Source organism: Momordica charantia (genome assembly GCF_013281855.1).
Source record: "Momordica charantia cultivar OHB3-1 chromosome 5 unlocalized genomic scaffold, Mcharantia_2.0 BLBB01000005.1, whole genome shotgun sequence".
Classification (NCBI taxonomy): Eukaryota; Viridiplantae; Streptophyta; class Magnoliopsida; order Cucurbitales; family Cucurbitaceae; genus Momordica; species Momordica charantia.
The window spans coordinates 16,104,960-16,130,076 of NW_028275163.1; the positions used below are offsets into that span (position 1 = coordinate 16,104,960).

General features: G+C 36.3%; 2 protein-coding genes across 2 annotated transcripts; both read left to right on the plus strand.

Annotated features, from left to right (window-relative positions):
- The first annotated feature begins 15,347 nt into the window (after nt 1-15,347).
- Nucleotides 15,348-17,200, plus strand: LOC148211440 (uncharacterized). Its single transcript, XM_088124419.1, has 3 exons — nt 15,348-15,597; nt 16,183-16,575; nt 16,842-17,200. The coding sequence occupies exons 1-3, from the start codon at nt 15,348-15,350 to the stop codon at nt 17,198-17,200; spliced, it is 1,002 nt and encodes a 333-aa protein (XP_087980545.1).
- Nucleotides 17,201-17,703: 503 nt separating this feature from the next.
- LOC148211441 (uncharacterized) lies at nt 17,704-21,014 on the plus strand. Its single transcript, XM_088124420.1, has 5 exons — nt 17,704-17,980; nt 18,305-18,420; nt 18,580-18,754; nt 19,473-19,687; nt 21,003-21,014. Exons 1-5 carry the CDS (start codon nt 17,704-17,706, stop codon nt 21,012-21,014), a joined length of 795 nt encoding a protein of 264 aa, XP_087980546.1.
- Nucleotides 21,015-25,117: the final 4,103 nt, after the last annotated feature.

Here is a 25,117-nt window from a genome sequence, read left to right on the forward strand (position 1 = left end):
TAAAATGGGACTTATTGACAATACACTTTTTATTAAAACCAAAGAAAATGATATTTTGTTAGTGCAAATTTATGTAGATGACATTATTTTTGGTGCTACTAACAGTTCATTATGTGAAGAATTCTTTAAGTGTTTGCACAGTGAGTTTGAGATGAGCATGATGGGAGAACTCAAGTTCTTCCTTGGGCTTCAAATCAAACAACTTAAAGAGGGAATCCTCATCAATCAAGAAAAATATACAAGAGATCTACTCAAGAGGTTCAAGTTCGATAACGCCAAAATAACAAAGACTCCAATGAGCACTACTACAAAGCTTGACAAAGAAGAAAAAGGTTAAAATGTAGATATAAAAGCTTATAGAGGTATGATCGGATCCTTGCTTTACTTAACTGCAAGTAGACCGGATATTATGTTCAGTGTATGCATGTGTGCTAGATTTCAATCATGTCCTAAAGTATCACACTTTCATGCTATTAAAAGAATTTTTAAATACTTGCTTGGAACTGTTGTCTTGGGTTTATGGTATCCTAAGAATGCATCTCTTGATTTAATTGCTTATTCCAATGCTGATTTTGCTAGTAGTTTAACTGATAGGAAGAATACTAGTAGAACTTGCTAGTTTTTGGGTAGCTCTTTAGTGTCTTGGTTTAGTAAAAATCAAAATTTTGTTGCATTATCTACTACTGAGGCTTAATATATTGCTGCTGCTAGTTGTTGCTCTCAAGTTTTATGGATGAAACAAAAATTACGTGATTTTGGTTTAAATTTTGAACATGTTCAAATCTTTTGTGATAATACTAGTTCAATTAATTTAACCAAGAATCCCATTCAGCATTTTAGGACAAAATATATAGATATCCGACATCATTTTCTTAGAGAACATATGAAAAATGGAAATATTGTACTTAATTATGTTCACACAGAAAAACAAGTAGCAGATATTCTTACTAAACCATTAAATGAAGAAGCGTTTTGTTGGAATAGACTTGCACTTGGCATCATTAGTATTTAATTGTCTAAACGTATTGTTAGGGAGAAAATTTTTCTGTATGTATGATTGAGGGGGAGAATCTTTTACCATGCAATAATTATCTTATTAAGGGGGAGCTGAATTTCATGAAATTTTCTTGATAATAACAAAAGGGGGAGAATATAGCCACTTTGAGAATGTGTTTTCTTGAAGGGTTTACCATCATAAAAAAGGGAGAGATTGTTAGCTTTATGACTTCAATTAAACCAAATATTTTTTGTAACACCCCGAGTCCCTCAGGTTAGTTAGTCTCGAATCAGGAGATTTTCATTCTTTTTTTAAATTAAGCTCTAATTAAATTTATATTTATCGGGCTCTAAACTCTAATTAAATTTATATTTATCGGGCTTCGTGTGGTTGGTTTTATCTTGCGTTGGGATGGGTTTCTTGTTCTCTTGGGCTTGGTCATGTGGGCCTTTATTGGGTTGGGTTGGTTTTAACACAAAGGAGAACGAAAAAAAAATAAGAGAGAAAAACAAAATAAAACACATTAGGCTCTCATCTTCTTCTAACTTTTGCCCTAGCCACCGTCACACCCCCCCCTTGTTAAATTTCTTCTCCGGCGACCACACCTCACGGCGGCGACGGAAACGGCGCCTCCTTGAAACCAGCAGTAGCGGCGGCCGGCGACCACATTCGTAACAGCAGCAGCGGCGGCCGGCGACCCATTCAGCGGCGGCGCGACTTCGACCTGACGTCCCGACGATCCACAGCAGCGGCGGCGCGACCTACTCCCTGGCGGCGTTCTTTTATTTTTCCGGCATGCTGTAGCAACCCACGGCTAGCACACGTTAAGGCAGTTCGATGATTCCGATAGCCCAGAATCACGGCAATTCCTTCGTTCCAGCAACGTTTGACGCTTACCCATCGCTGTTGAAGCCCGATTTAGGCTACCCACACCTTGGCGAGCTAGATCTAGGTGATCCACACCTATACGAAGTCGATGTTGGTGGTAATGAGTCATTTGAACCTTTTTAGAATTGATTTTGAAGGCTGAATAGTGTACGTAACTTGCTGTATTTTTCTGTTTTAGTGCTTAGGTGTGAGATCGACGCAAAACTTAAGGGCGTAGTTGTGTGTAAGTAGACAAGGGGCGTGTGCGTGCGTTAATGTGTGTTAGATAATTTCTAATGTGCTGGTTTTGTGGCGTTTAATATTAATTTTGATATGCCATTGTGCTAGATAACTCTCGTTTGTGTTAATCTGTATACTTGGAGTAGTGTTGAATATTTGTCGGTGATAATGGTGTAATTTCTGCTTTGCTAAACTGCTGAGAATTGCTGTGGGGATGTTTGTTGTCTGAATATGCATGAATTGTTCGGCGTGTTTCGTGTGTTTATTATATCTAGTAATGCTTATTGAATATTAATGTTGGATATTAAGTGTTTTGGGTGAACTGTGTTGGGCTCTAATTGTTTAAAATTTGTTTGGTTGTGCTTTGTTGCGACAAAACTCATTGTGGAGCTGTTGTTAAGAAATATTATATTGTGAAAGCATGATTGGTTTATCATTTCATTATTAGAATGTTGTTTATGTTGTGGAAGCATGCTGAATTGTGTTTGCGAGCTGAAAGATGCATGGGTCATGGCTTAAGAAAGCATATAGTAAGACTCTGGTGAGAGTTGTATTCTTGGAGAAAGTGAATGGGTGAGTGTCAAGGCCTCGGGTATAAATGGTCGGGGGTTGATACGTCACTAATTGAATATCGAGGCCTCGGGTAAAAATGGTCGAGGGTCGATGGGAGGAGTCTTTTGGGAAGGAAAGCTATGGGGCCTTGGGTAAAAATGGTCAAGGGCCGATAGATGGTGAAGTCATCGGGGCCTTGGGTAAAAATGGTCGAGGGCCGATGCAGTAGTGTCGGGGCTCTGGGTAAAAATGGTCAGGGGCCGACTCTACTCGAAGAAGTTAACTGTGGAGGGCTAGGATAGCTGTGATAAGCGTAGAGGTACTTGCAATGTTAGGGAGACTCGAGGTTGGTAACTAATTGGTTCATGGTTGTGGTTGTTGCCGATTCTTATAGAATGTGTCTATGTTGATTTCATAATGTGATGAAGAGCATGACTATGAATGTTTTATGATTTGGTTAAGCATGATGTGTGTGTGTTGTTGGTGAGGGCTACTTACGGAGTATATTTTATATACTCACCCCCCTCTACAATTATTGTTTCAGGTGAAGGACTCGTTGGCGTTCCTGGTGATGAGACGGAGGAGACATGACGAACGAGGATCATAGGCTGCGTAGTTACTTTTGCTTAGCTTAAGTTTTTGGATGGTTAAGACCCTATGTTTTGGTCGATAAACTATTTGTTCTTACTTGAATAATTGGGAGGTTCCCACTTGTTGTTTAATTTATTTCGGCATAGGTGTTTATTTTAGTTTTCTTCCATTCATTGAGTTTTGCGTAGTTGGAATAATAAATTTGCCTCGTGAGGTTGTCCACGGATGATGTTGATTCATATTCTGTAGAAGTATTTCATTGTTAAATTAATGAGGGGTGAAGCTTGATTTTATATATAATTATTGCACAGGGAGTCGACATCTCGAGTTTGGGGTTAAGTTTAAACAGTTGGGTAGTTAGCGTGACCTAGAAGTGTGTGGGAAGTTCTGGGGCGTTACATTCATTTAATTTCAAATTAAACTTTAGTTAAATTTATATATATCGGATTCCGCGTGATTGGTTTTATCTTAGGTTGGGATGGGTTTTTTTTTTTATCTTCTTTTGGGCTTGGTTATGTTGGACTTTTAGTTTGGTGGGTTTGGTTTTAAAACAAAGGAAAAGAAAATTAATAAAAAGAAAAAAAAACCTAAGTTTACTTTCTTCCTCTCCCTCTTTCTCTTGTTGCTCCAGCCGCCAAGCCCCCCCCCCCATTTTTCGTCAACCTCCACTCCGGCGACCAGCACAGCGGCGGCATTTCCTCGGATCGGCGGCGACGACTGCAACACGCCAACGAATCCAGTGGCAGCTCGGCGTTTTCCGGTGGATTTAACGGCGGGCCGGCGTACCCCTTCTTTTTCTGCAGCGAACCCGCACAAACCCGATCCAATGACCGGTGCCCAGACCCGCTGCGTCCCTTCCTCGAGCTGTGGCGTTTTGTAGCGCGTTTCTCCGTTGGCAGCAGCGGCTTGGCAGTGGCGTGACGAGTTTTGCAGCAGCACGATCTTCCTCGGTGTTTTCCTTTGGCATTCTTCGGAGTAGGTGTTTTTGGCGGCGTCTTGGCGTTTGGGTTAATAACCCCGACCCGTGGAAGTGTAGTTTGGGTGACCCAGACGTTGTTTTAGCGTTCAACAGCGTCGAAAGAGGATTTGGAGCATTTTTCCCCTGCTGTAACACGTAAACTGCAGTGTTTGTGGTGTTTGGCGATTACCCACATTCGTTCGAAGCCCGATTTAGGCTACCCACACCTTGGCGAGCTAGATCTAAGTTACGCACACCTATACGAAGTCTATTTTGCTGTAATGAGTCATTTGAACCCTCTTAGAATTGATTTCGAAGGCTGAATCGTATATATAACTTGCTGTCTTTTTCTGTTTTAGTGCCTAGGTGTGAGACCGACGTAAAACTTAGGGGCGAGGTGGTGTGTAAGTAGACAAGGGGCGTGAGCGTGCGTTAATGTGTGTTAGTTGGTTTCCATTGTGCTGTTTTGTGATGTTTAATATTGATTTTGATACGCTATTGTGCTAGGTAACTCTTGTTTGTGCTAATCTGTATGCTTGGTGTAGTGTTGAATGTTCGTCGGAGATAATGGTGGAATTTTGCCTTGTTAGACTGCTGAGAATTATTGTGGAATGATGTGCGATTACCAAGGGATGCTCGTTAAAATGGAATTATTGCGATTATGCTTTCTTATGATGTGGGCGTGCTAGTATAGCTTATATAAATGTTTCTTTATGATGTGAGCGTGCTGGTTGAGCATATATAAAGGTTTCTTTATGATGCGAGTGTGCTGGTCTGAGTCATATTATTTTCTTATGAGATGTGGGTGTAATAGAAGCATATTTTCGGACCCTGTTTGCAGGCTAGGGGTTGTTGTGGAGTTGGTCATGATAAGGAACGTTGGATTCTTGGGGAAAGTGAATGGGTGAGTGTCAGGGCCTCGGGTATAAATGGTCGGGGGCTGATACGTCACTAATTGAGTATCGAGGCCTTGGGTAAAAACAGTCGAGGGTCGACACACCAATGTTGGATAAAGATGAATGTCGAGGCCTCGGGTATAAATGGTCGAGGGTCGATGTGAGGAGTCTTTTGGAAGGAAAACTATTGGGGCCTTGGGTAAAAATTGTCAAGGGCCGATAGATGGTGAAGTCATCGGGGCCTTGGGTAAAAATGGTCGAGGGTCGATGCAACAGTGTCGGGGCTCTGGGTAAAAAAAAATGGTCAGGGGCCGACTCTACTCGAAAATGTTAGCTTTGGAGAGCTAGGATAGCTGTGATAAGCGTAGAGGTGCTTGAGATGTTAGGGAGCCTCGAGGTTGGTAGTTAAATTGTTCATGGTTGTGGTTATCGCCGGATCTTATAGAGCGTGTCTATGTTTGATTGCATAATGTGATGAAGAGCATGACTATGAATGTTTCATGATTTTTGTTTGAGCATGATGTTTGCATGTTGTTGGTGAGGGCTACTTACGGAGTATATTTTATATACTCACCTCCCCCTTTACAATTATTGTTTCAGGCGGAGGATTCGTTGGCGACCATGGTGATGAAGCGGAGGAGACATGATGGGCGAGGACCATAGGCTGCGTGGTTACTTTTGCTTAGCTTAGGTTTAGATGGTTAAAACTTTATGGTTCGGTCAACGAACTACTTGTTCTTATTTGAATAATTGGGAGGTTTCCACTTGTTGTCTACTTTATTTCGGAATAGGTGTTTATTTTAATTTTCTTCCATTCATTGAGTTTGCCTAGTTGGAATAATGAAATTGCCTCATGGGGTTGTCCACGAATGATGTTTGATTGATATTCTATAGGATTGATTCGTTGGTAAATTGATGGGAGTTGAAGCTTTATTTTTTATAATTATTTCACAAGGAGTTGTTATCTCGTGTTTGGAGTTAAGGTTAGACAGGTGGGTAGTTAACGTGACCTAGAAGCATGTGGAACGTTCTGGGGCGTTACATTTTTAATATCACAAACAAAGTATAAACTAAAAATTTGAGTTTTTCAAAGTGTCCATAGCGTAGAGCTAGAAAAGACAAAACAAATGCCTGTCAAATCACTCAAATCGGAGTTTAAACGAAGAAGTTATGGTCAAAAGAAGTTAAAAGAAAAATAATACGTGGAGGGTGACGTAGACAAAATGGACAAATCCTACATGGTGGGTGACATGGACAAATGAACCGCTTAGAAGTTAACATGTGGCATCAAGAGGACATACTTATGCTGACATGGCATGCAACAATCGAACAAATGAGATGATTACATGTGGCATCAAGAGGACATACTTATGCTGACGTGGCATACAACAATCGAACAAATGAGAAGATGACATGTGGCCCTTTCAATCTCTACAAATCCATTTCCACCAATTTCTCTCAATCTCCTCAATCACTCACAATTTCAATGATTTCTCAATCTCCACCAATTTCTTTTAATCACCATAATTATGTTTTCATTTCATTTCCTTACCTCACATCTTAATCTATATCATTCATCATTTGTTGTCCTAAATCCAATGGCCAAAATTCATTATAGAAACTCTATTTAAAGCCACCAAATTCCATCATTCTATACACCAACTATCAAAGCAAAATCATTTGTTTTCAAATTCTCCTCTCAACTTTTGCAAAATCTTCATTCTCTCCTACACATAACTTGCTCATTTTTTTGTGAGAGATTCATTACAGTGTGGTTTTTTAGCCATTACTTTTGTGCAAAATTTGTGTAATCCACTTTGTTTTTGAACTCTTTATTTTCAAATTGGGTCTTGTATTAAGGTGTGGGTACACCTTGGGTTGTGAGAAAAGTAAATTGGTTGGATCTTGAACCGGTAAAAAAGATTTTAGGTTTGTCTTTAGCCTAGGACAAAAATAGGGTCGATCGGTTTCGTTCTCACCCGTTAAGAGGGTCACTGCAGTAAAATACCTAAGAATAAGTTTTGGGGAGTGTAGTAGGAATTTCCGAACCACTATAAAAATTCTCGGTGTCACCACTCTTTTCTCTTCTCTCTTTTAATTTAAGTATTTATCTACTCTGAATCTTGGTAGATTGCATATAGGTTTACTTAAATATTTTGTTCAATATTTTCTCTTCTTGTTAATCTTCTTTTATTGATTGCATAATTGTTCGTTACCTTGAACTTATTTTGGATTTTTAAAAAAATGGTAAGCAACCCTATTCACCCCCTTTAGTGTTGCCATTGGATCCTACAATAAGCCACATGGCAAGCTAAAAATAGAAATTTAATACATGTATAAAGTGGCAGCATTACGGCTAAATAAGGGTTTGGGCTTTTTGTTTACTTGGCCCTAGGGATGGCAAAAAAGCCCGTGGGATCCGATCCCCGCGGGTACCCGACCTGATTGGGTCGGGGAATCCTCGTTTGACCGGGGACGGGGTCAAACTGGGGATCCCAATTGGGGTCCTCGATGGGGACGGGGGAGAATTCCCCACCTCGTCCCCGTCTCGCTTGATATGTTATTACTTTTTCGATGTTTTTATATAATAATATTTATATATATTAATTTTATAAATATTTTTTGATTTTTTGTTTAAACTCTAATTAATATCCCATTTAGCAACTTTTTGTTCACTTTTTATACTAGTAATAACAAAAATTAATTAAAAATTTTGAAAATTAAAAAATATATATATATTTATAACGAGAATCCCACCCTGTCCCCGCTCCCAAAATTTCGAAGAGGGGGTGCGGGATGGGGATAGCTTCCCGACCCCGCCTCGCCCCATTGCCATTTCTACTTGGCCCAATAAGTTTCCCTTTTTATTCATTCCAATTTTTCATTGTTTGGCTCCAATCCCAACAATGTGCAACATGCAAAACATACAACAAATCGTACATATACATTCTAAACAAACAAATAATATAAAATCAAACATCATATAATTTTCGAACCTGATCATAAGGCATCTTGATAGCAAAGTCGCTTAATGATCCAAAATTGATTAGGAGTTGATATTGCAATCTTAATAATTTTAAATAAGGAGGAAGATGGTGGCTAGAGAAAAATTTGGGGAAGAATGATGGAATATGGCTTACACTTGGTTAACGGTCTTATTTATAGAAAGTTTGAAAACCTAATTTGAATAGGATTTCAAAATTCAAATTCAAATTTAAATTCAAAATTAAAAAAAGATTCTACTTATCTCTGTGGTCTCATTTTTATTTAGAAAATGTCTTAATTGATATTTTAATTAAATGGAATTCAATGAAATGAAATGGCTCAAATTGCAATAAGGTTTTATGGATAAAATGAGTAATGAGGTGTGATTTGGTTTAGGAATTATCCATAAGGAAATAAAACACAACCCCTCTACTTCCCACCTTAGCTTTGAGAGAAAAATCCACTAGTGGAAAAAAGCGTCAGTCGCTACTTGGCAATTTCTAAAAATATAAGTTCTGCAGTTTCACGAACTGCTTTTGGTTGCTGTAGAGCCTAGGGTAACCAATTATCATATTTCTATGTGTAGTTATAATCTAAAATGTAATTATCAACTCATTTGCTTTTATAGGTCAGAGGGCCTATGTCTAAGATCATGGTTTATGCTTTTATGTCTAAGTCACATCTCATATTGGTTTCCTAATATTTTACATAACCTAACCTTTTTCAATATTAGGCTTCGATACATAGATAAATTTTCTAGTGGCCAATCTAAGAAATGATTTGAAGAAAAGTTTTTAGAAACCAACCTACAAATGCACCAGGCGCAATCTGGCATTTTTCCCGACTGTTTTAAAATTAAATAATTTTTACTAAAGCATTCCACAATGAGGTTGAACAATACATTAGTGCATGATTAAAGAGGGGAAAACGCACGAAAAATTACTGAAATAGATGATGAAAAATGAATTGAACTTGAATTAAAGTAAGATGTAACAAAGGATTACTCAAGCTAGGGTTTAGAAAATACTAAACTAACAAAGGAAAAAGATTACAACGAAATTAAAGTATCACCTAAGGCTAAAATTGAAGTCAAATGAATGTAAAATGTGTGTTGAACAGTTGAGGGAGGCTATCAATCCTTTTAAAGGACTTTGAAGTTGGTTCCAACTCCCCATCAAAATAGGAGGGAAGGGTTGAGATTCTTCCAACAAAAGGACTGTGGGTAAGTTTGTTAAAACAAATCATATGTGATATGACTTCCATGCCCCTCGTATGTTTTCATTAGTAGTGCCAAAATTCACGCTGCGCATAGTTCGTGCAAGGTGGAAATCTACGAGTTTTTCAGTTTGACCATGTTTGATTCAAAACATCCCATATTGTAATTTACACAAAAATATTATCCTTCTATCCTATTTTAAGAATGTGTTAACACTTTTTTAAAATGCGAAGGAAAAAAGGGTTGTTTTCACCATCAAACATGCCCAAATAGTAATATTTATGAGTAAAAAGTCAAACTTATCACACCCCTAACTTAGCTATTTACTCGTCCTCAAGCAAAAACAACAACAATCCTCCAAACAAACATGTTAAAAAGACGAATGAACCACAATCTAAACTTTCGAACTAAATGAATCATATTTGTCTCAAAAGGGCTCCACAAGCTAGACCTCCTAATTTTAATCTCAAGCCAAAGTATCATAAACCATTCTTCGTTTTAAACATAAAAATGATTCTAAATCCTCTTTCTTTCTAAAACAAAAAACTCCTTACAAAACCAAAGAATTTGCATACTTCCATTTAATGAAAAAATTTACACCAAAAAGACACGTGGACCGACTACTGGCCCCTAAGGTTTTCAGCACCCTAACATCGGCTTCCAACCACAACAACTCATAGAAAATTTTTTAGTTAGCAACCTGGTCATGAAACGATGTCAACAATGATTTCACGAAGTCACCTTAGTATCGAGGTTACTACCCTCAAAGATGCTAACGTCATCCATTTAAAGCTTAGTGAACGTCTATATTGGAACTGGCGAAAAGTAAATGCATTTTCTTATACTCTTGTTCTTGCCACTCTTTTCTCTCTCACATTAATTTTTTTTCTTTTTCCCTGCTCTTATTTTCTCTTGAGACTTTTTGTTTTGTACTTGTGATTTTTTTTTTTGGACTCTTTTTTCATCATTTTTTTTTCTTTCACAGGACTCCTTTTTCAACAAGACTCTTTTTCGTTTTGCATCTTCTTTTGACTCTTTCTTCAAAAAGTAAAAGGGTGATCTTTCTGGAATTGAAATAACATGTTCTTTTGAAAACAAAAGACACACATTGTTCCACCCCCACCCCCAAACTTAAAGCAATTCATGGAAAAAATAAGCATGCTAGATGTTTAGAAAAGATGTCATCGAATATACATAGAACAAACTTATGACTAGAAAAAGGGGATATGCTAAGCATAAACTTAAGGCCTTTTGCACAAACAAAACAAACATTTCCACCATCTGCATCATGCCAACAAAAACTAACCTAACTAAACAAGTTCAAAAGCAAAATAAAACAACAAAAAGTAAACAAGTTTAGGATCAAGATATCAAGTGAAAGGAGGGAAATATTCCCCTAAACATCACCAGAAGAAGAATCCTCAGAAGGAGAAGCAACTGTAGTGGCGGTGGGCTGTGAGGATGAAGGCAAATCGGGTTTTAGCTCATTCGAGAGAGAAGGTGCATCATCTCCATGAAGTTTCTTGAGATATTCACATATAGCATGTTGAGTGGCGAAGAGAATGTTGTATTTCTGCACCAACTCGTCATATTACTCTCAAGTGATTACTCCTCGGGTCTCAAGAGTCGCGATAGTAGGAGAGTATTCCTCACGAACTATAGAATACCCCCATACTCGCCTCATCGATGTGGGTGGCTTCTTGAGTGTCACCACATCCTCATTATCTTCTTCCACTCCCACTTCAAACACAACTCAATTATAAGTGCAGGAAAGCAAAGAGGGCCTATCGTTTTCTCTTCACAAACCCAAATTTGGTCCCTTATAACCTGGCCGTAGTTGAACTCGATCCCCTTTGTTAGTTTAACAAACCCGAATTGTGTGAGTTAGGAATAAACCGGTTCTTAACCACACAATACCACACCGTGGCCTTTTCATTAATATTAAGAGTCTTTCCCTTGTTAATAACTGTGGGGGAAAAGCTTACCAATTTACCCCTCACTCTCACGTAGTCTCCTCGATGTGGATGTATGACGACATAGAACTCATTCACCACTATTTCTAAAACATCTGCAGGGGTGCAAAAAGAGTTTCTTATCCATGTTTCACAAGTTGGCTCTTAATAGAGTATGAGAAGGGCTTTTGTTCTTCGTCAAAACCCTTGTCAACTAAGTGCTCGCAGTCTGTAAAATCCAATGTTTTAACTTCTATTTAAACCCTCTTAGCTCTTGCTAGTTGTGGTGTGGTTACTTCGGTCTCTACTTCATCGGGCCCTACTGAGTAGTCTTCAGGCTCTCCAACTGGCCGGCCTTTTGGCTTTTTCGAATGGACCGACACTAGCTGCTTTATGGGCTACCAAACGTTTGACAACAACCCAGATTCATGGTCTCAAATTTGCGCCTGACATTTCTTGGACCGACTTTTTCACTTTTTTCCATTTTTTCATTACTTCAGCCAAGCAAACGTCCTCTTTTGAGCTTTCTACAGTAGTAAAAAAATTTGGGTCAAAAGCACTAAAACTTGAAATAGGAAGAAGACAAACTTTGAAGAGAACAAGAGACGGGCATCAAAGCATCTTTTGATGCATCTTCAGGATCAGATGCTCCTTTGACGAAGAAGGGGTGTCCTCCTCATCTTGATGTGGACGATGTACCAGGGTACACATTCGAACCTTGAATTGTGAGACATCATCATCATTCTCCTCTTCCTTGCGCTCCCCTCTATATACTTCTTGTGGCAAATCATCAAGCTTTTTATCTTTCCCAACGTAAGTTTCTCTCCCCTCAACATCCATGTTGTCACCCTCATCCCAACGCATTTTCTCCTATTCAATCATCTGCAGTCGCAAGAATTTCGACAATAACAATTTTTGTGAAATTAATTATTGTTAAAGTGTTTAAAAGTTTTATAAATTCTATAATTTTAATTGGTATCTTTTAATGCTTCAAGGTTTGAATTTTTATTTGAGGTTGCTGGTGAGAAAATTGAAACTTGTGAATTACATTTTGGATATATTTTAAAGTTATTTACTCTATTTGAATATATTGTCTTAACCCATATTATTATGATTAATTGAATTCTTGAGAAAGTTTTAAACTGTTAAAATCATGAGTTATGAAACTCCTTGAAATTTATTGATAAATGTTAGAGTATATTTGGTCTTGGGGGCAATACATCTTTAAAATGAGAATTCTTTTGTACTGATTATTGAATTGTGACTTATCGAATAATAGCAACGTCTCATGAAAGTTAAGAAGTTTTATCGTCTTAATTGTTAACTTATTACTTGTGATATTTACTCTTGATTATAACTTATTTGTTAGTGATATTATTTTCTGATAAGAGTTATTGGTTCGAAATGATTTTTATTGTTTTTATCTCTTGTATGTGATCTTAATATATGTCTCATACATTTAGAGAGAGTTGTTGTTCATGATGTCCAATCTCTACATGACTCACATGTTTAGGGGAAGCTATTATTTTCTTATTATATTGCATCTTAATGCTCTACTTTGAAAGGAAGATTATATGTTTTGATGCATTTAATATATTGATTCTATGTTTTGATGAGTTATTAAAAGTATTATATCTCTTGATCATCTTATCTTTTACTCAAAATTGATTGACTTTATCTATTGCTTGATTACTATTTTGAGGGGGAGCTTATGCTTAGAATTTACTTACTATTTTGTTACCTTTTGATTATAACAAAAGGGGGAGAATTTGCTAAGAAAATTATATAGTAAAAGTGCTTAGTATTAATAATGGATATTGATTGAAGTGTTCATTCGTGATCGAATTCTTTTGATATTATTATACTCATGCCACTTTGAGAATATTCAAATTCACTTGATAAAAAAGGGGGAGATTGTTAGCTTTACGAGCATCAACCATGCCAAATATTTTTATGATAACAAACTTTATTTACTAATGTTTTTAGTGTTTCAAATTATATATTGCATAGAGCTCGGAAAGACAAATCCAACACATTTTGAATATGTAACAACCCGTATTTTCTAATACGGTCATTCTAAAAAAATGTAGAAGCGTAAACAAATATACACTATATTAACTTAATTTGATACTATGACAAAAGATAAAGACAAATCCAACTTTGAAACAAAAGCCTACACTATAATAAAGCCAAAGAATAACTACTAGAACTAACTAAGTTCTCATAAGCTAAAAAACAATGGAAAATACTAAAGATTTCAACTCCTCATGCCAGAACGCCATTCTCAATCACCATCTGAACAGTCACTTGAATCTTCATCTGAAAACATTTAGAAAACAGAAAAATAAGTACAAAAATACTCAATAAGCAATTTCTATATCAAACATTGAAATTCATTTTGCATTTCGAAACATTTGTAACAAAAATACCAATCGATCAAAACTTTCAAAATTACTTCTAAAACATTTGGTACAACTTTCAAACTTTCGAATAAACTAAATCATTCAAACGTTCAAAACAATGTAACATCCATTCATACTTTCAAAATCAGAGTGGGACGTTGCATTATTTGGAGAGCTTACAGAACATATGTAGTTACCCATCGGTAGCACCAATCAATCAGAAGCTTCTATCAGAGTTGTCGAATTAATATCGACCAGAACAGAGTTGCCAAAATAATATCGACAAGAACAAACATAACGGTTACTTAAGTGTGAGGTCATGTGGGTGAATAACACACATATGAATCTTCGTTCCCAAGGAATGCCAAACCACAAAAGTGTCTTCCCACGAATAAGCCAGAACATAAATCCATCAATTCCAAGTTAGGCTATTACCCCCAAATAAGCAAAATGTTCCTGAAAACAAAAATATGACATATTCTAATAGCCTTATCAAATCAATCAAAATATCTTTCAAATAAGTATGCAAAACAAATACATACTTTCAATATGAAATCAGTCCAAAACATTTAAATAATTTCAAACAAACTTTATTAAATCATACAAAATATAATTTCAAATATTCAATAATAAACCGAATATCAATTTTAAACATTTAATCTAAAGAAAACTTTATCAAATCATATAAGAATACTTCAAATACTTTGCAAATAAACATAATATCAATTGCCAAATTATTTTTCGCAAATTCATAATAAAACTTCAATTTCAAATATTCATATCAAATCCAAAATAAATTTTAGTTTTGGAAGGGATATGACAAATTACTTACAACAATTTTTTTGAAGGGATATGATAAATCACTTACAAAACTTTTCAAAGAGATATGGTAAATCATTTAAAACACTTTTCAAAGGGATATGGCAAATTACTTACAACACTTTTTAAAGGATATGAAAATTCACTTACAACACTTTTTAAAGGATATGAAAATTCACTTACAACACTTTTTAAAGGATATGAAAATTCACTTACAACACTTTCGAAGGAATATGGCAAATTACTTACAACACTTTTGAAGGGACATGAAAATTCATTTACAACACTTTTCGATGGGATATGGCAAATTACTTCCTGAATATTTTGTACTCATTTTTCTATTTTCTAAATGTTGTCAGATGAAGGTTCAAGTGACTGCTCAGATAGTGATTGAGGAATAGTGTTCTGGCATGAGGAGTTGAAATCTTTAGTATTTTCCATTATTTTTTAGCTTATGAGAACTTAGTTAGTTATGGTAGTTATTCTTTGGCTTTATTATAGTGTAGGTTTTTATTTCAAGGTTGGACTTGTCCTTATATTTTATCATAGTATCAAATTAAATAAAGAAGTTTTTTCGTTAATATAGTGTATATTTGTTTACGGTTCAGCATTTTGTCAGAATGACCGTATTAGAAAATACGGGTTGTTACAGTTGGTATCAGAGATGGTTTGAGGTCCTGTAGACTCTAGGATTCTTAAGTATTGTGTTAGTGCTAAAGTTCATGCCAAGACATTAGGTTTGATAGTTTCAAAATTTTGAGTTTTGAGAGTGTTTGTTTTCTATGTGCTGGTTACTCACTATATCGTTACGATATAGCTATATTATTTTTTTTATATAGCTAAGGATTGGTTGACACATGCTTTGCAGAACAATGCCGTCACGAAGGACTAATAATCGTAGAACTACAACTGTTGAGGAACTGCAAGATAATATCCCAACTGTTCCACGAAACCCAATAACTAACAGGAATGCTCCAGCTAATGATGGAGCCAATCGTGTGGTGGAACAGCTCAGAAAGCTCCATCCACCCTCTTTTGAAGGTACAAGCACGAATCCAATTGTTGCTAAAGAGTGGATCGAGGAAATCAAGAAGGCTTTTGACTTTATGGAATGCAATGATCGTTAGAAAGTGGCTTGTGTTACATACATGTTGAAAATAGGAGCAAATAAATGGTGGAATATAGTTCGCAGGACATGGAATGTCGCTGAAAATCCTATAGGTTAGGATAGGTTCAAGGAATTTTTCTTTGAGAAGTCTTTTCCCTCGACGACTAGACAGAACAAGGAGGCAAAGTTTATCAAGTTAGATCAAGGAAGACTGCCCCTGATAGAGTATGAAAAGAAGTTTGAGGAGCTTTCTCACTATGCGCCTCATTTAGTGGACACTGATTGGAGGAAAGCAAGACAATTTGAAAGAGGTTTGAGACCAGAACTAAGGAAGCATGTTGCTACCTTCAGATTGATGACCTATGTCGAGGTGTTGCAAACAACTCAGATCTTGTCACAGGATTTGGACAACACGAAGTCATTTTTCAAGGATGGTGGTTCAGAAAGGAAGTTCCATGAAAGACAAACTTCGAGTCAACCTTATAAGAGGGTAGGCTCTAACAGTAGTGGACAACAGTCGGAGTGTAAGACATGTGGCAAGAACCATACTCGAACATGCTACAAAGCGGCATGAGCCTACTTTCGTTGTGGAAAAACAGGACACTTCATCAATAATTGTCCATTGAGCCAAAAAGCAGATGACTCGAAAGCACAGGAGAAGAAATCAAGTAAGAAGGGTAAAGTCTTTGCGATCACTAAGCAAGAGGCTAATAACAAGCCTAATGTTGTTTCATGTACCATTCTCATAACTGGAATTACTGCTTTTGTATTGATTGATTCTAGTTCTACAGATTCTTTTATATCGTCTACATTTGTTAGAAAGTTTAAGTTGGTACCTGTAGACTTGAGATATATACTTAAAGTATCAACTCCTTCTGGTAATGTGCTACATACTGATAAGGTAGTTAAATCCTGTCAATTAAGTATTGTTGTTCAAAACTTGATTGCTGATTTGACAATTCTTGAGATGACTGATTTTGACACAATTCTGGGTATGGATTGGTTATCTGCAAATCACGCTAACATTCTTTGCCATGAAAAAAAGGTCTTGTTCTCCCCTTCGGACCAACCAAAGTTTCGTTTTAAAAGAGAAAAAATATATCATCTTCCAAAGATTATATCTGCACTTAAAGCATTTAAGCTAATTGACAATGGTTGTTGAGGCTATCTAGCCAGTGTAGTTAACACAGAGAAGACATGCAAGCCAATTGAAAAGTTACCTGTAGTGTGCGAGTTCACAGATATGTTTTTCAAAAAGATTTTCCAAGTTTGCCCCCTGACAGAGAGATTGAATTCTCTATTGAATTGGTATCGGGAACTGCACCATTGTCCAAAGCACCTTATAGAATGGGCTCTGTCGAACTTCGAGAACTCAAGGAAGAAATCCAAGAGTTGTTAGACAAAGGTTTTATTCATCCAAGTGTTTCTCTTTGGGGTGCTCCAGTCCTTTTTGTTAAAAAGAAGGATGGATCTCTTCGTCTATGCATTGATTATAGGGAGCTCAACCGTGTGACTATAAAGAATAAATACCCACTCGCTCAGATTGAAGATTTATTTGACCAGTTTCAAGGTGTTAGTGTTTTCTCAAAGACTGATTTTAGGTCAGGCTATCACTAGTTGAAGATTAAAGCTTGTGACATCCAAAAGACTGCATTTAGAACACGTTATGGCCATTATGAGATCTTGGTACTGCCTTTCGAATTGACTAATGCTCCAACTGTATTTATGGATTTGATCAATAGGGTATTCAATAATTTCTTGGATAAATTTGTCATTGTCTTCATTGATGACATCTTAGTATATTCCAAAACAAAGTTCGAGCATGAGTTACACTTAAGGCAAATATTAGAAGTATTAAGGGAGAAGAAACTCTATGCTAAATTTAAGAAGTGCGAGCTTTAGCTTAAGATCATTGCCTTTCTAGGGCATGTGGTGTCCAAAAAGGGGATCTTAGTGGATCCAAGCAAAGTTGAAGTGGTTACGAATTGGCCACGACGCACTAATGTACGAGAAATTCTAAGTTTTCTTGGCTTAACTTGATATTATAGAATGTTCGTGGAAGGTTTTTCCAAGATTTCATCTACTTTAACTCAGTTAAAAAGAAAGAATGCACGATTTCAATGTCAGAAGATTGTGAGCAAAGCTTTCAGGAATTGAAGAAGAGACTTGTTACTACTCCAGTTTTAACTGTTCCTAGTGGGGACTCAGGTTTTGTGTTTTATAGTGATGCGTCAAGAAATGGTCTAGGTTGTGTACTTATGCAAAATGGTAAAGTTATTGTCTATGTTTCACGACAACTCAAGAACCATGAACAAAATTACCCCACTCATGAGTTGGAGTTAGCAGCAGTTGTGTTTGCTTTAAAAATTTGGAGGCATTACTTGTATGGTGCTCATTGTGAGATTTTCATCGACTACAAGAGCTTAAAATATTTCTTCACTCAAAAGGAACTGAATATCCATCAATGACGTTGGTTGGAGTTAGTTAAGAATTATGATTGCACTATTAGCTACCATCCTAGTAAGGCTAATGTAGTGGCAGATGCCTTAAGTATAAAATCCTCAAGTTACTTAGCAGCCTTACTCACAACTCAGGAGCATTTAATTAAAGACTTTGAGAAGTTAGCGACTGATGTGACTACAGATAGTGTATCGTCGTTGTTGGCTAGCTTTGTGGTTGAACCATCTTTAATTAGTAGGATCAAGCATGCTTAACTTTCAGATCCAACTTTGAAGAAAATTGTCGATGATGTTAGCAAATCTAAACAAGTTGACTTTTCAGTGTCATGTGATGGAGTTTTATGGTTTGATGATTGTCTTTGCATACCAAATGACCAGGTTATTAAGAAGGGGATCATAGCTTGAGATCATAATACTCCATACTCGGTTCACCCTGGGAGTTCAAAAATGTACCAAGAGCTCCGAAGAGCTTATTAGTGGATAGGAATGAAGCGAGACTTTGTCGACTTTGTTAGCCATTGTCTAACATGCGAGCAGGTAAAGATTGAACATGAAAGACCACCGGAACCCCTCCAACCATTGGTTATACGTAAGTGGAAATGGGAGAGTGTCTCAATGGATTTTGTGAGTGGATTACCTAAGACACAACATGGTATTGAGACTGTGTGGATCATTGTTGATCGCTTAACTAAATCAGCTCACTTTTTACCGGGTAAGTCTACTTACACAGCAAAAAAATGGGCTCAAATTTATGTCAAGGAAATAGTTCGACTGCATGGTATATCGATCTCTATAGTATCAGATAAAAATCCCAAGATTACCTCCAAGTTTTAGAGAAGTTTGCATAAGGCTCTGGGTATGAGACTTAACTTCAGTACTGCTTTTCACCTGTAGTTTGATGGCCAAACAGAAAGGACAATTCAAACATTGGAAGACATGCTTCGAGCTTGTACTTTAGATTTTCAAGGGAGTTGGGAGAAGCATCTGCATTTAATTGAATTTTCTTATAATAATAGCTATCAAGCAACCATTGGAATGACACCCTTCGAGACTCTTTATGGACGAAAATGCAGGTTACCCGTCAATTGGAGTAAAGTTGGAGAGAATTTAATTTTGGGACCAGAATCAGTGCATAAGACAAATGAGTCCATTAATAGAGAATGGAGACAGCTCAGAGTCGTCAAAAAAGTTATGTTGATGTTAGAAGAAAAAAATTGGACTTTGAGGTTGGAGACATGGTATTTTGAAAGTATCGCCATTGAAATGAATTTTAAGATTTGGAAGGAAATGAAAGCTTAGTCCAAGATTTATTGGACCTTTCGAAATTTTAGAAAAGGTGGGTGTTGTAGCATATCGTTTGGCCTTACCACCTACCTTAGATCGAATCCATAATACTTTCCATGTTTCAATGCTTTGGAAGTATATTGCAGACGCATCACATGTGCTAAGCTACAAACCACTCCAAGTAAAAGAAAATCTAACATATGACGAGGTTCCAGTTCAAATTTTGGACAAGAAGGATCGAGTTTTACGCAATAAAACTATTCATCCTGTAAGAGTTTTGTGGAGGAATCATTCATCTGAAGAAGCTACTTGGGAAACTGAAAAGGATATGATAGATAGATATCCTGAATTATTCTCTAAGGTATGTAAATTTCGAGGACGAAATCTCTTTTTCGGTGGGTGTTTGTAACAAAAAATATATATATATATAAATATATATATTTAAATTATGATTTTTTTAGTTGTTTTCTTTTATTTTCTCAAAGATAAACCTTTTTGTTTTAAAAATTATTTTTAAAAGATAATTTGTTCTTAAAATTAAAAACAAAAATAAAAAGAAAGAGTTTTATTAAATATTTATCTTTTTATGTTAATCCTCTTTTAAAAAGGATTCATTAGGGTTTGTTATAAAAGCTCTTAAACCCTAGGTTTTATTTTTCTTAAACTGTTAGACCTAGTTTTCTCTCCAAGAGAAAAAGAAAAGAAAAGAAGAAGAGTTTTGGTATTTTCTCTCAAAGATCAGTAATCTTTTTTCTTCCTCATTGTTTTAGTTTTATTTTTCCTGATCTGTAGTTCTTTAATTCAATTTATTGGGAAAAGTTTTGAGGTTTTTGTTTTTATAATAAAAGATTTTAAGGACTTTTTGCCCTAAAAAATTTGCAGAATTTTTTGTTTGAATCTTGTTGTTTATGAGACTATTTTTGGATTTTTTTGAGACTCCTTTTGCATAAAAAGTTTACCTATTTGTATCTCATAAACCATAGGTTGTTGTTATGATTTTTTACATGAAGAATTATATGTTTTTACCAAGTTTTAAAGGTTTTCTACACCGTTTTCAGATCTGATTTTTCTATAAAAATCAGTAAATCCCCAAATTTATTCCAGATCTAAGATCCCCAAATTTTCAATTGTTTAAAAGGTTTTTAAGCTTGTTTTATTGAGAAACTTTTTTTCTAAATTTCGTTCGTATTGATTTATACCGATTTTTGTAATTTTAAAGTTTGTTATTGTTGAATTTAGAAGTTTTTTAACCCAGTTTTTAGATTTGGTTTTGTAGCCCCAAGTCATACATCTTTCCACTTTTGGATGAAACTTTTGATTGAAAGAAAGTTTGTTTTGAAGGATTTGAAGTTTGATCGAATGAAAGTTTGTTATGGAACATTGTTTTGAATCATTAAAAGTTCATTTTGAAGGAATGAAAGTTTGTTTTTAAATAATGAAAGTTTCTTTTGATTGACTGAAAATTTTGTCTTATTTGAAGACTCTGTTTTCGAAAATCTAGTTTATTTAGAAAGTTTTGACAATTGTACTAAATATTTTAAAGGACTTTATAAGTTTTGATCTGTTCGTATTTTTGTTTACGAATGTTTTGAAAGGAAAATGAATTTCAATGTTCTATATAGAAATTACTTTTGAGTATTTTTGTACTCATTTTTGTTTTCCTAAATGTTTTTTAGATGAAGGATTGAATGATCGTTCTGATAGAAGGTGAAGTTTAGCGTTCTGGCATGAGTTTGAAAGTCATCTTCCTATTTAGTTAAATTAGTTTAAAAAAAACCTGTTAGAAAATTGCTTCCGCTGAATAATTTTAGTTCTTAAAGTTTCTTGAAAGTTACGTTTCAGCATTATTGTTAGTCTGATTGTATTGGAAAATTCGGGTTGTTACAGAATAACTAGAATTGGAGTTCAAACGAATACTTTATAACAAAACAAGTTTGGGAAGAAAAAGCACATGTGGCAGGTGACGTGGACAAGTGGAACACTCATAATTTGACATGTAGCATCAAGAGGTCATATCTTTGATGACGCGACATCCAATAATCAAGTAAATGAGATGACGACATGTGGCGTATTCAAATTTGAAGAATCTAATCATTTCCACAAATTTCTCTCAATCCACAAGTTCTCTTTAATCTCATCGATCACTCTCAATCTCCAAAAATCTTCTTTATTCTTTTACCTTATCATTCACCTTAATCTTCACTACTCATCTTTGTTGCCCTAAATCCAATGGCCAAAATTAATCATTGAAACTCTATTTAAAGCCACCAAATTTCACCATCCTCCACACCAATTATCAAAGCAAACATCTTTCTCTCTTCAAATTATTTTGCTCTCAAATTTTCATTCTGTCCATATAAAAACTTGTCTGTATATATATATATATTGTGAGAGATATATCAGAGTGCGGTTTTTTATCCATTGCTTTAGTGCGAAATTTATAAATCCAGCTTAATGAGGTATTTCATTGTATTGTTTATTTTTAGGTTTTTATATTAAGGTGTGGGTACACATTCGATTGTCAGAAAACACTATTGGTTGGATCCTGAATCAGTAAAAAGGATCATCAGTTTTTTTTTAGCCTGTGATAAAAAGAGGGTTGATCGGTTTGGTTCTCACCAGCAAGAGAGTCGTAGTAAAATGCCAATAAAAAGTCTTGGAGAGTAGATTATGGATTTCCAAACCACTATAAAAATCGGGTAGAATAGAGATTTCCAAACCACTATAAAAATTTATTTGTGATACGCGACAACTCAAGTGTATAGACTACTCGAGCCACTAGCCACTTGAATCCAATCGTATAAGAGGTCAACCCGAAAGGTGAAGGGTTAGATGGATTACCATTACAGTCATTACCTTGAGTAGACAAAATACTCACTATGCTCGAGGCCGAAAGCACTCCATGAGTTTGATGATCAATCAAATAAGCATGCTCCGAGGGGTAAAATATGAGATCCTAATTTCAACCACATGGAGGAAATCGATATTATGGAGGGGAGGGGGTTTACACACAGCAATGAAGAGAAAACTCTCACAATTTTATTCAAATGATAATTCAAAGATTCAAAGGTTGTGAAATACAACAGGGGTGTAAGCCTATTTATAGGCCAAGGCACATAGTCTTTAAAAGGAATATTGTAAAATTAAAATAATAAAAATTAAAACAATCTTTCCTAACATTGAAAACTTGCTAAAATTAAAAAGCGAATAATAAAAAGATAATCCCCTCGATTTTTCTTGAAAAAATTAGGAAGATATTTTCCTAAAATGTTCCAAGAGTGGGCTGCCAGGCAATTGATTTCGCACTACAGGTTGAGCGACTATAGGGGTGGCGGTAGCAAGAGGGGAGGTGCGCGCATAAGGGATGATGGCAGCATGGAAAGGCACCCTGTCCAGGCAAGCATGCTGCGTAAGGGTGTTGACATGGACAGACGGGTATGTGCGGGTGAGGGCGAGCGCGTATAGGGGAGGCGCTGACATTGCTGGTGCGCACGGGGGTTGTGTTGCGAGGTTAGCAGGGTGGAGGGGTGCGCAGGCACGCAGACATTGGTAAGTCAGAGGCGTGCATAAGAGGCGTTGTGAGAATAGTGCCTAACAAGGGTAGGCGCGCTGCAAGAACATCTGGTGGGGCACGTGCAGGGCGTGCGACTGGGTGGTGTGTGCGACAGGGGCGCCTGGTGGTTGTGGGCACACGTGGACAAGGTCGTGCAGAAGGGGACGTGCAATGTTGGGCATGTGGGCTGCAGGGCGTGTGTGTGGGTGATGGTGCGCGCAGTGTGGATGTTATGTCTGGAGCCACACGCAGCAAAGCTACGCGTGCAATGCGGTCCCACGGGCCTTATGGTCGTGCGTGCGGAGGGCGTTGTTGTGTGCTCTTGGGTTATCTCCATGCGAGGTTAACGTGCATTTGATGGTGTTGAACGTGCGATGGTGCTCTCTTTTTGTAGTGATGTGGTTCCAAGGACTTGTGGCCAAATATGATCATATCATCTCCTCCTTCTTGAAAAGGGTTCGTCCCCGAATCAAATATTTTACCTACATTCAAACACATCAAGTTAGTCAAATAATAAGCCTTAAAAAGTGTACTCTTACCATGTGGGTTCTCTTCGCACTATTGAAGGCTTATGACCTTTCCCCATGAGTATTGCAATTGACTCTCCTTGATGATTTCTAGGCCACTTTCTTTTTCGGCCTCTCGACTGGACATAGCTCCTAGGATTCCTTGTAAAGCCATCTTGAAGTCTAGTGATATTGATGCTCTCATCGGCCATCCTATAAATATTCCTTTAATCCTTCTTCGTTCTTTCCAAAAGTGCTTCCAAACCCAATCACTTTATTTGTTGACATTATGTTTGGATTTCCTTGTTCTCCATTTGATGCATGGCGTTTGAATTTTCCAACATAGCAATTGGTGTTGTCGGCCATGGTGTTGTTTAGAGAACTTTTTGAACAAGTATTTCTCCATGATTATTGGCCATAATTTGACTTGTTCATGATCACCTATACACAATCGAAACAAGTTAGTATCTTCAAAATTAATATTTATTTTATACTTACCTTGTAAGGTGATCTCAAGATCATGTGAAGATTGTAGGATGAGTCTTTTTGGCTCCATCTTGTAATCTCTCTCCATAGATTTCAACTCTACCTGGATCCCACTATGATTATAGTTAAGACTTAAAATCTCCTGCAAAAATCTCAAAATAATACAAGCACTAGGATAAAACATAATAGTTTGAAAGTAAGGATCCTTATCGAATAATTCCTTGAAAATTGGCTTGTAAGACACAATAGTGTGGAATATTATCTTTTCTTCTTATTCTTTTCATTGCTACTTTCTTTCAACCCATCTTTTCCTTCTCTCGTACTTTTCAAATCACATTCAACTTATGGATCTTCATGAATTAGTGTATCAAGCATGGATACTTCATAAACGCAAGAAATTTCAGTAGCTAAAGGACTTGGAATATGGTGCATTGAATCACAAAGTACCTTCTTAGTAATCTCCTCCTCTGCAAGTGGCAAAACATCATGCATTTCCTTGTTAGCTATTGGAATAGTGGTTTCATGCATGGTTTTACAATTTTCAAGTTCACTACTTTCCTTTTCAACAATATTCATAAAATCATGTAATTCATTGCAATCAAATAAAATATGATCAACATGCATATCATCGCAAGGAAATTTATAGTCAACCTCATTTGAACTTACCTTGAGGCTCTCGGTCTTCTCACATTGGTTGGGGACACTTACCTTTTCCACTTGGATGTTGGTAGCCTCCTTGATTGCAACATTTTTCATTCTTTCCTCCAACTTGATAGCTTCCTTGGTTGTGAACTCCTTTCTTCTTTCTTCCAACATTCTTTGGTCAATTTGAACTTCTTTTGGTGACAATAGGATTAATGTGGTTTTCTTTCCATTATTAGCAAAAGTATATCGATTAAGGAAACTATCATACTTCACCTTCCTATCATGTGGACACAATCTTCCAAGCAAAAGGTCACAAGCATGCATAGGTATGATATAACAAATAATCTCATCTTTATACCTACATACTACAAAAGAAACTCTAACTTGACTTTGGAACTTAATTTCACCCTCTTGATTAAACCTTGCAAATTATATGGACATGGATGTGGTGTGGTAGCAAAGTTCAATCTATCCACTACATAAGTACTAATTACATTAGTGTAACTACCACTATCAATACGAGCACTACAAGGTGTGATATTTATTATGCATCTAATGAAAAAAAGATTTTCTCTATGTTATTCCAAGAAATCTTCTCTAG

What these genes read in the sequence shown, in the direction of transcription:
- LOC148211441 (XM_088124420.1), top strand. Translation starts at nt 17,704, where the DNA reads ATGTCAGAAGATTGTGAGCAAAGCTTTCAGGAATTGAAGAAGAGACTT. An exon ending in TTACTTGTATGGTGCTCATT is followed by an intron (nt 17,981 to 18,304) that starts GTGAGATTTTCA and finishes CTTAACTTTCAG; the next exon opens with ATCCAACTTTGAAGAAAATT. An exon ending in ATCAGCTCACTTTTTACCGG is followed by an intron (nt 18,755 to 19,472) that starts GTAAGTCTACTT and finishes AGTATATTGCAG; the next exon opens with ACGCATCACATGTGCTAAGC.
- LOC148211440 (XM_088124419.1), top strand. Translation starts at nt 15,348, where the DNA reads ATGCCGTCACGAAGGACTAATAATCGTAGAACTACAACTGTTGAGGAA. An exon ending in CTTTATGGAATGCAATGATC is followed by an intron (nt 15,598 to 16,182) that starts GTTAGAAAGTGG and finishes GTGGAAAAACAG; the next exon opens with GACACTTCATCAATAATTGT. An exon ending in TGATTTTGACACAATTCTGG is followed by an intron (nt 16,576 to 16,841) that starts GTATGGATTGGT and finishes TTTTTCAAAAAG; the next exon opens with ATTTTCCAAGTTTGCCCCCT.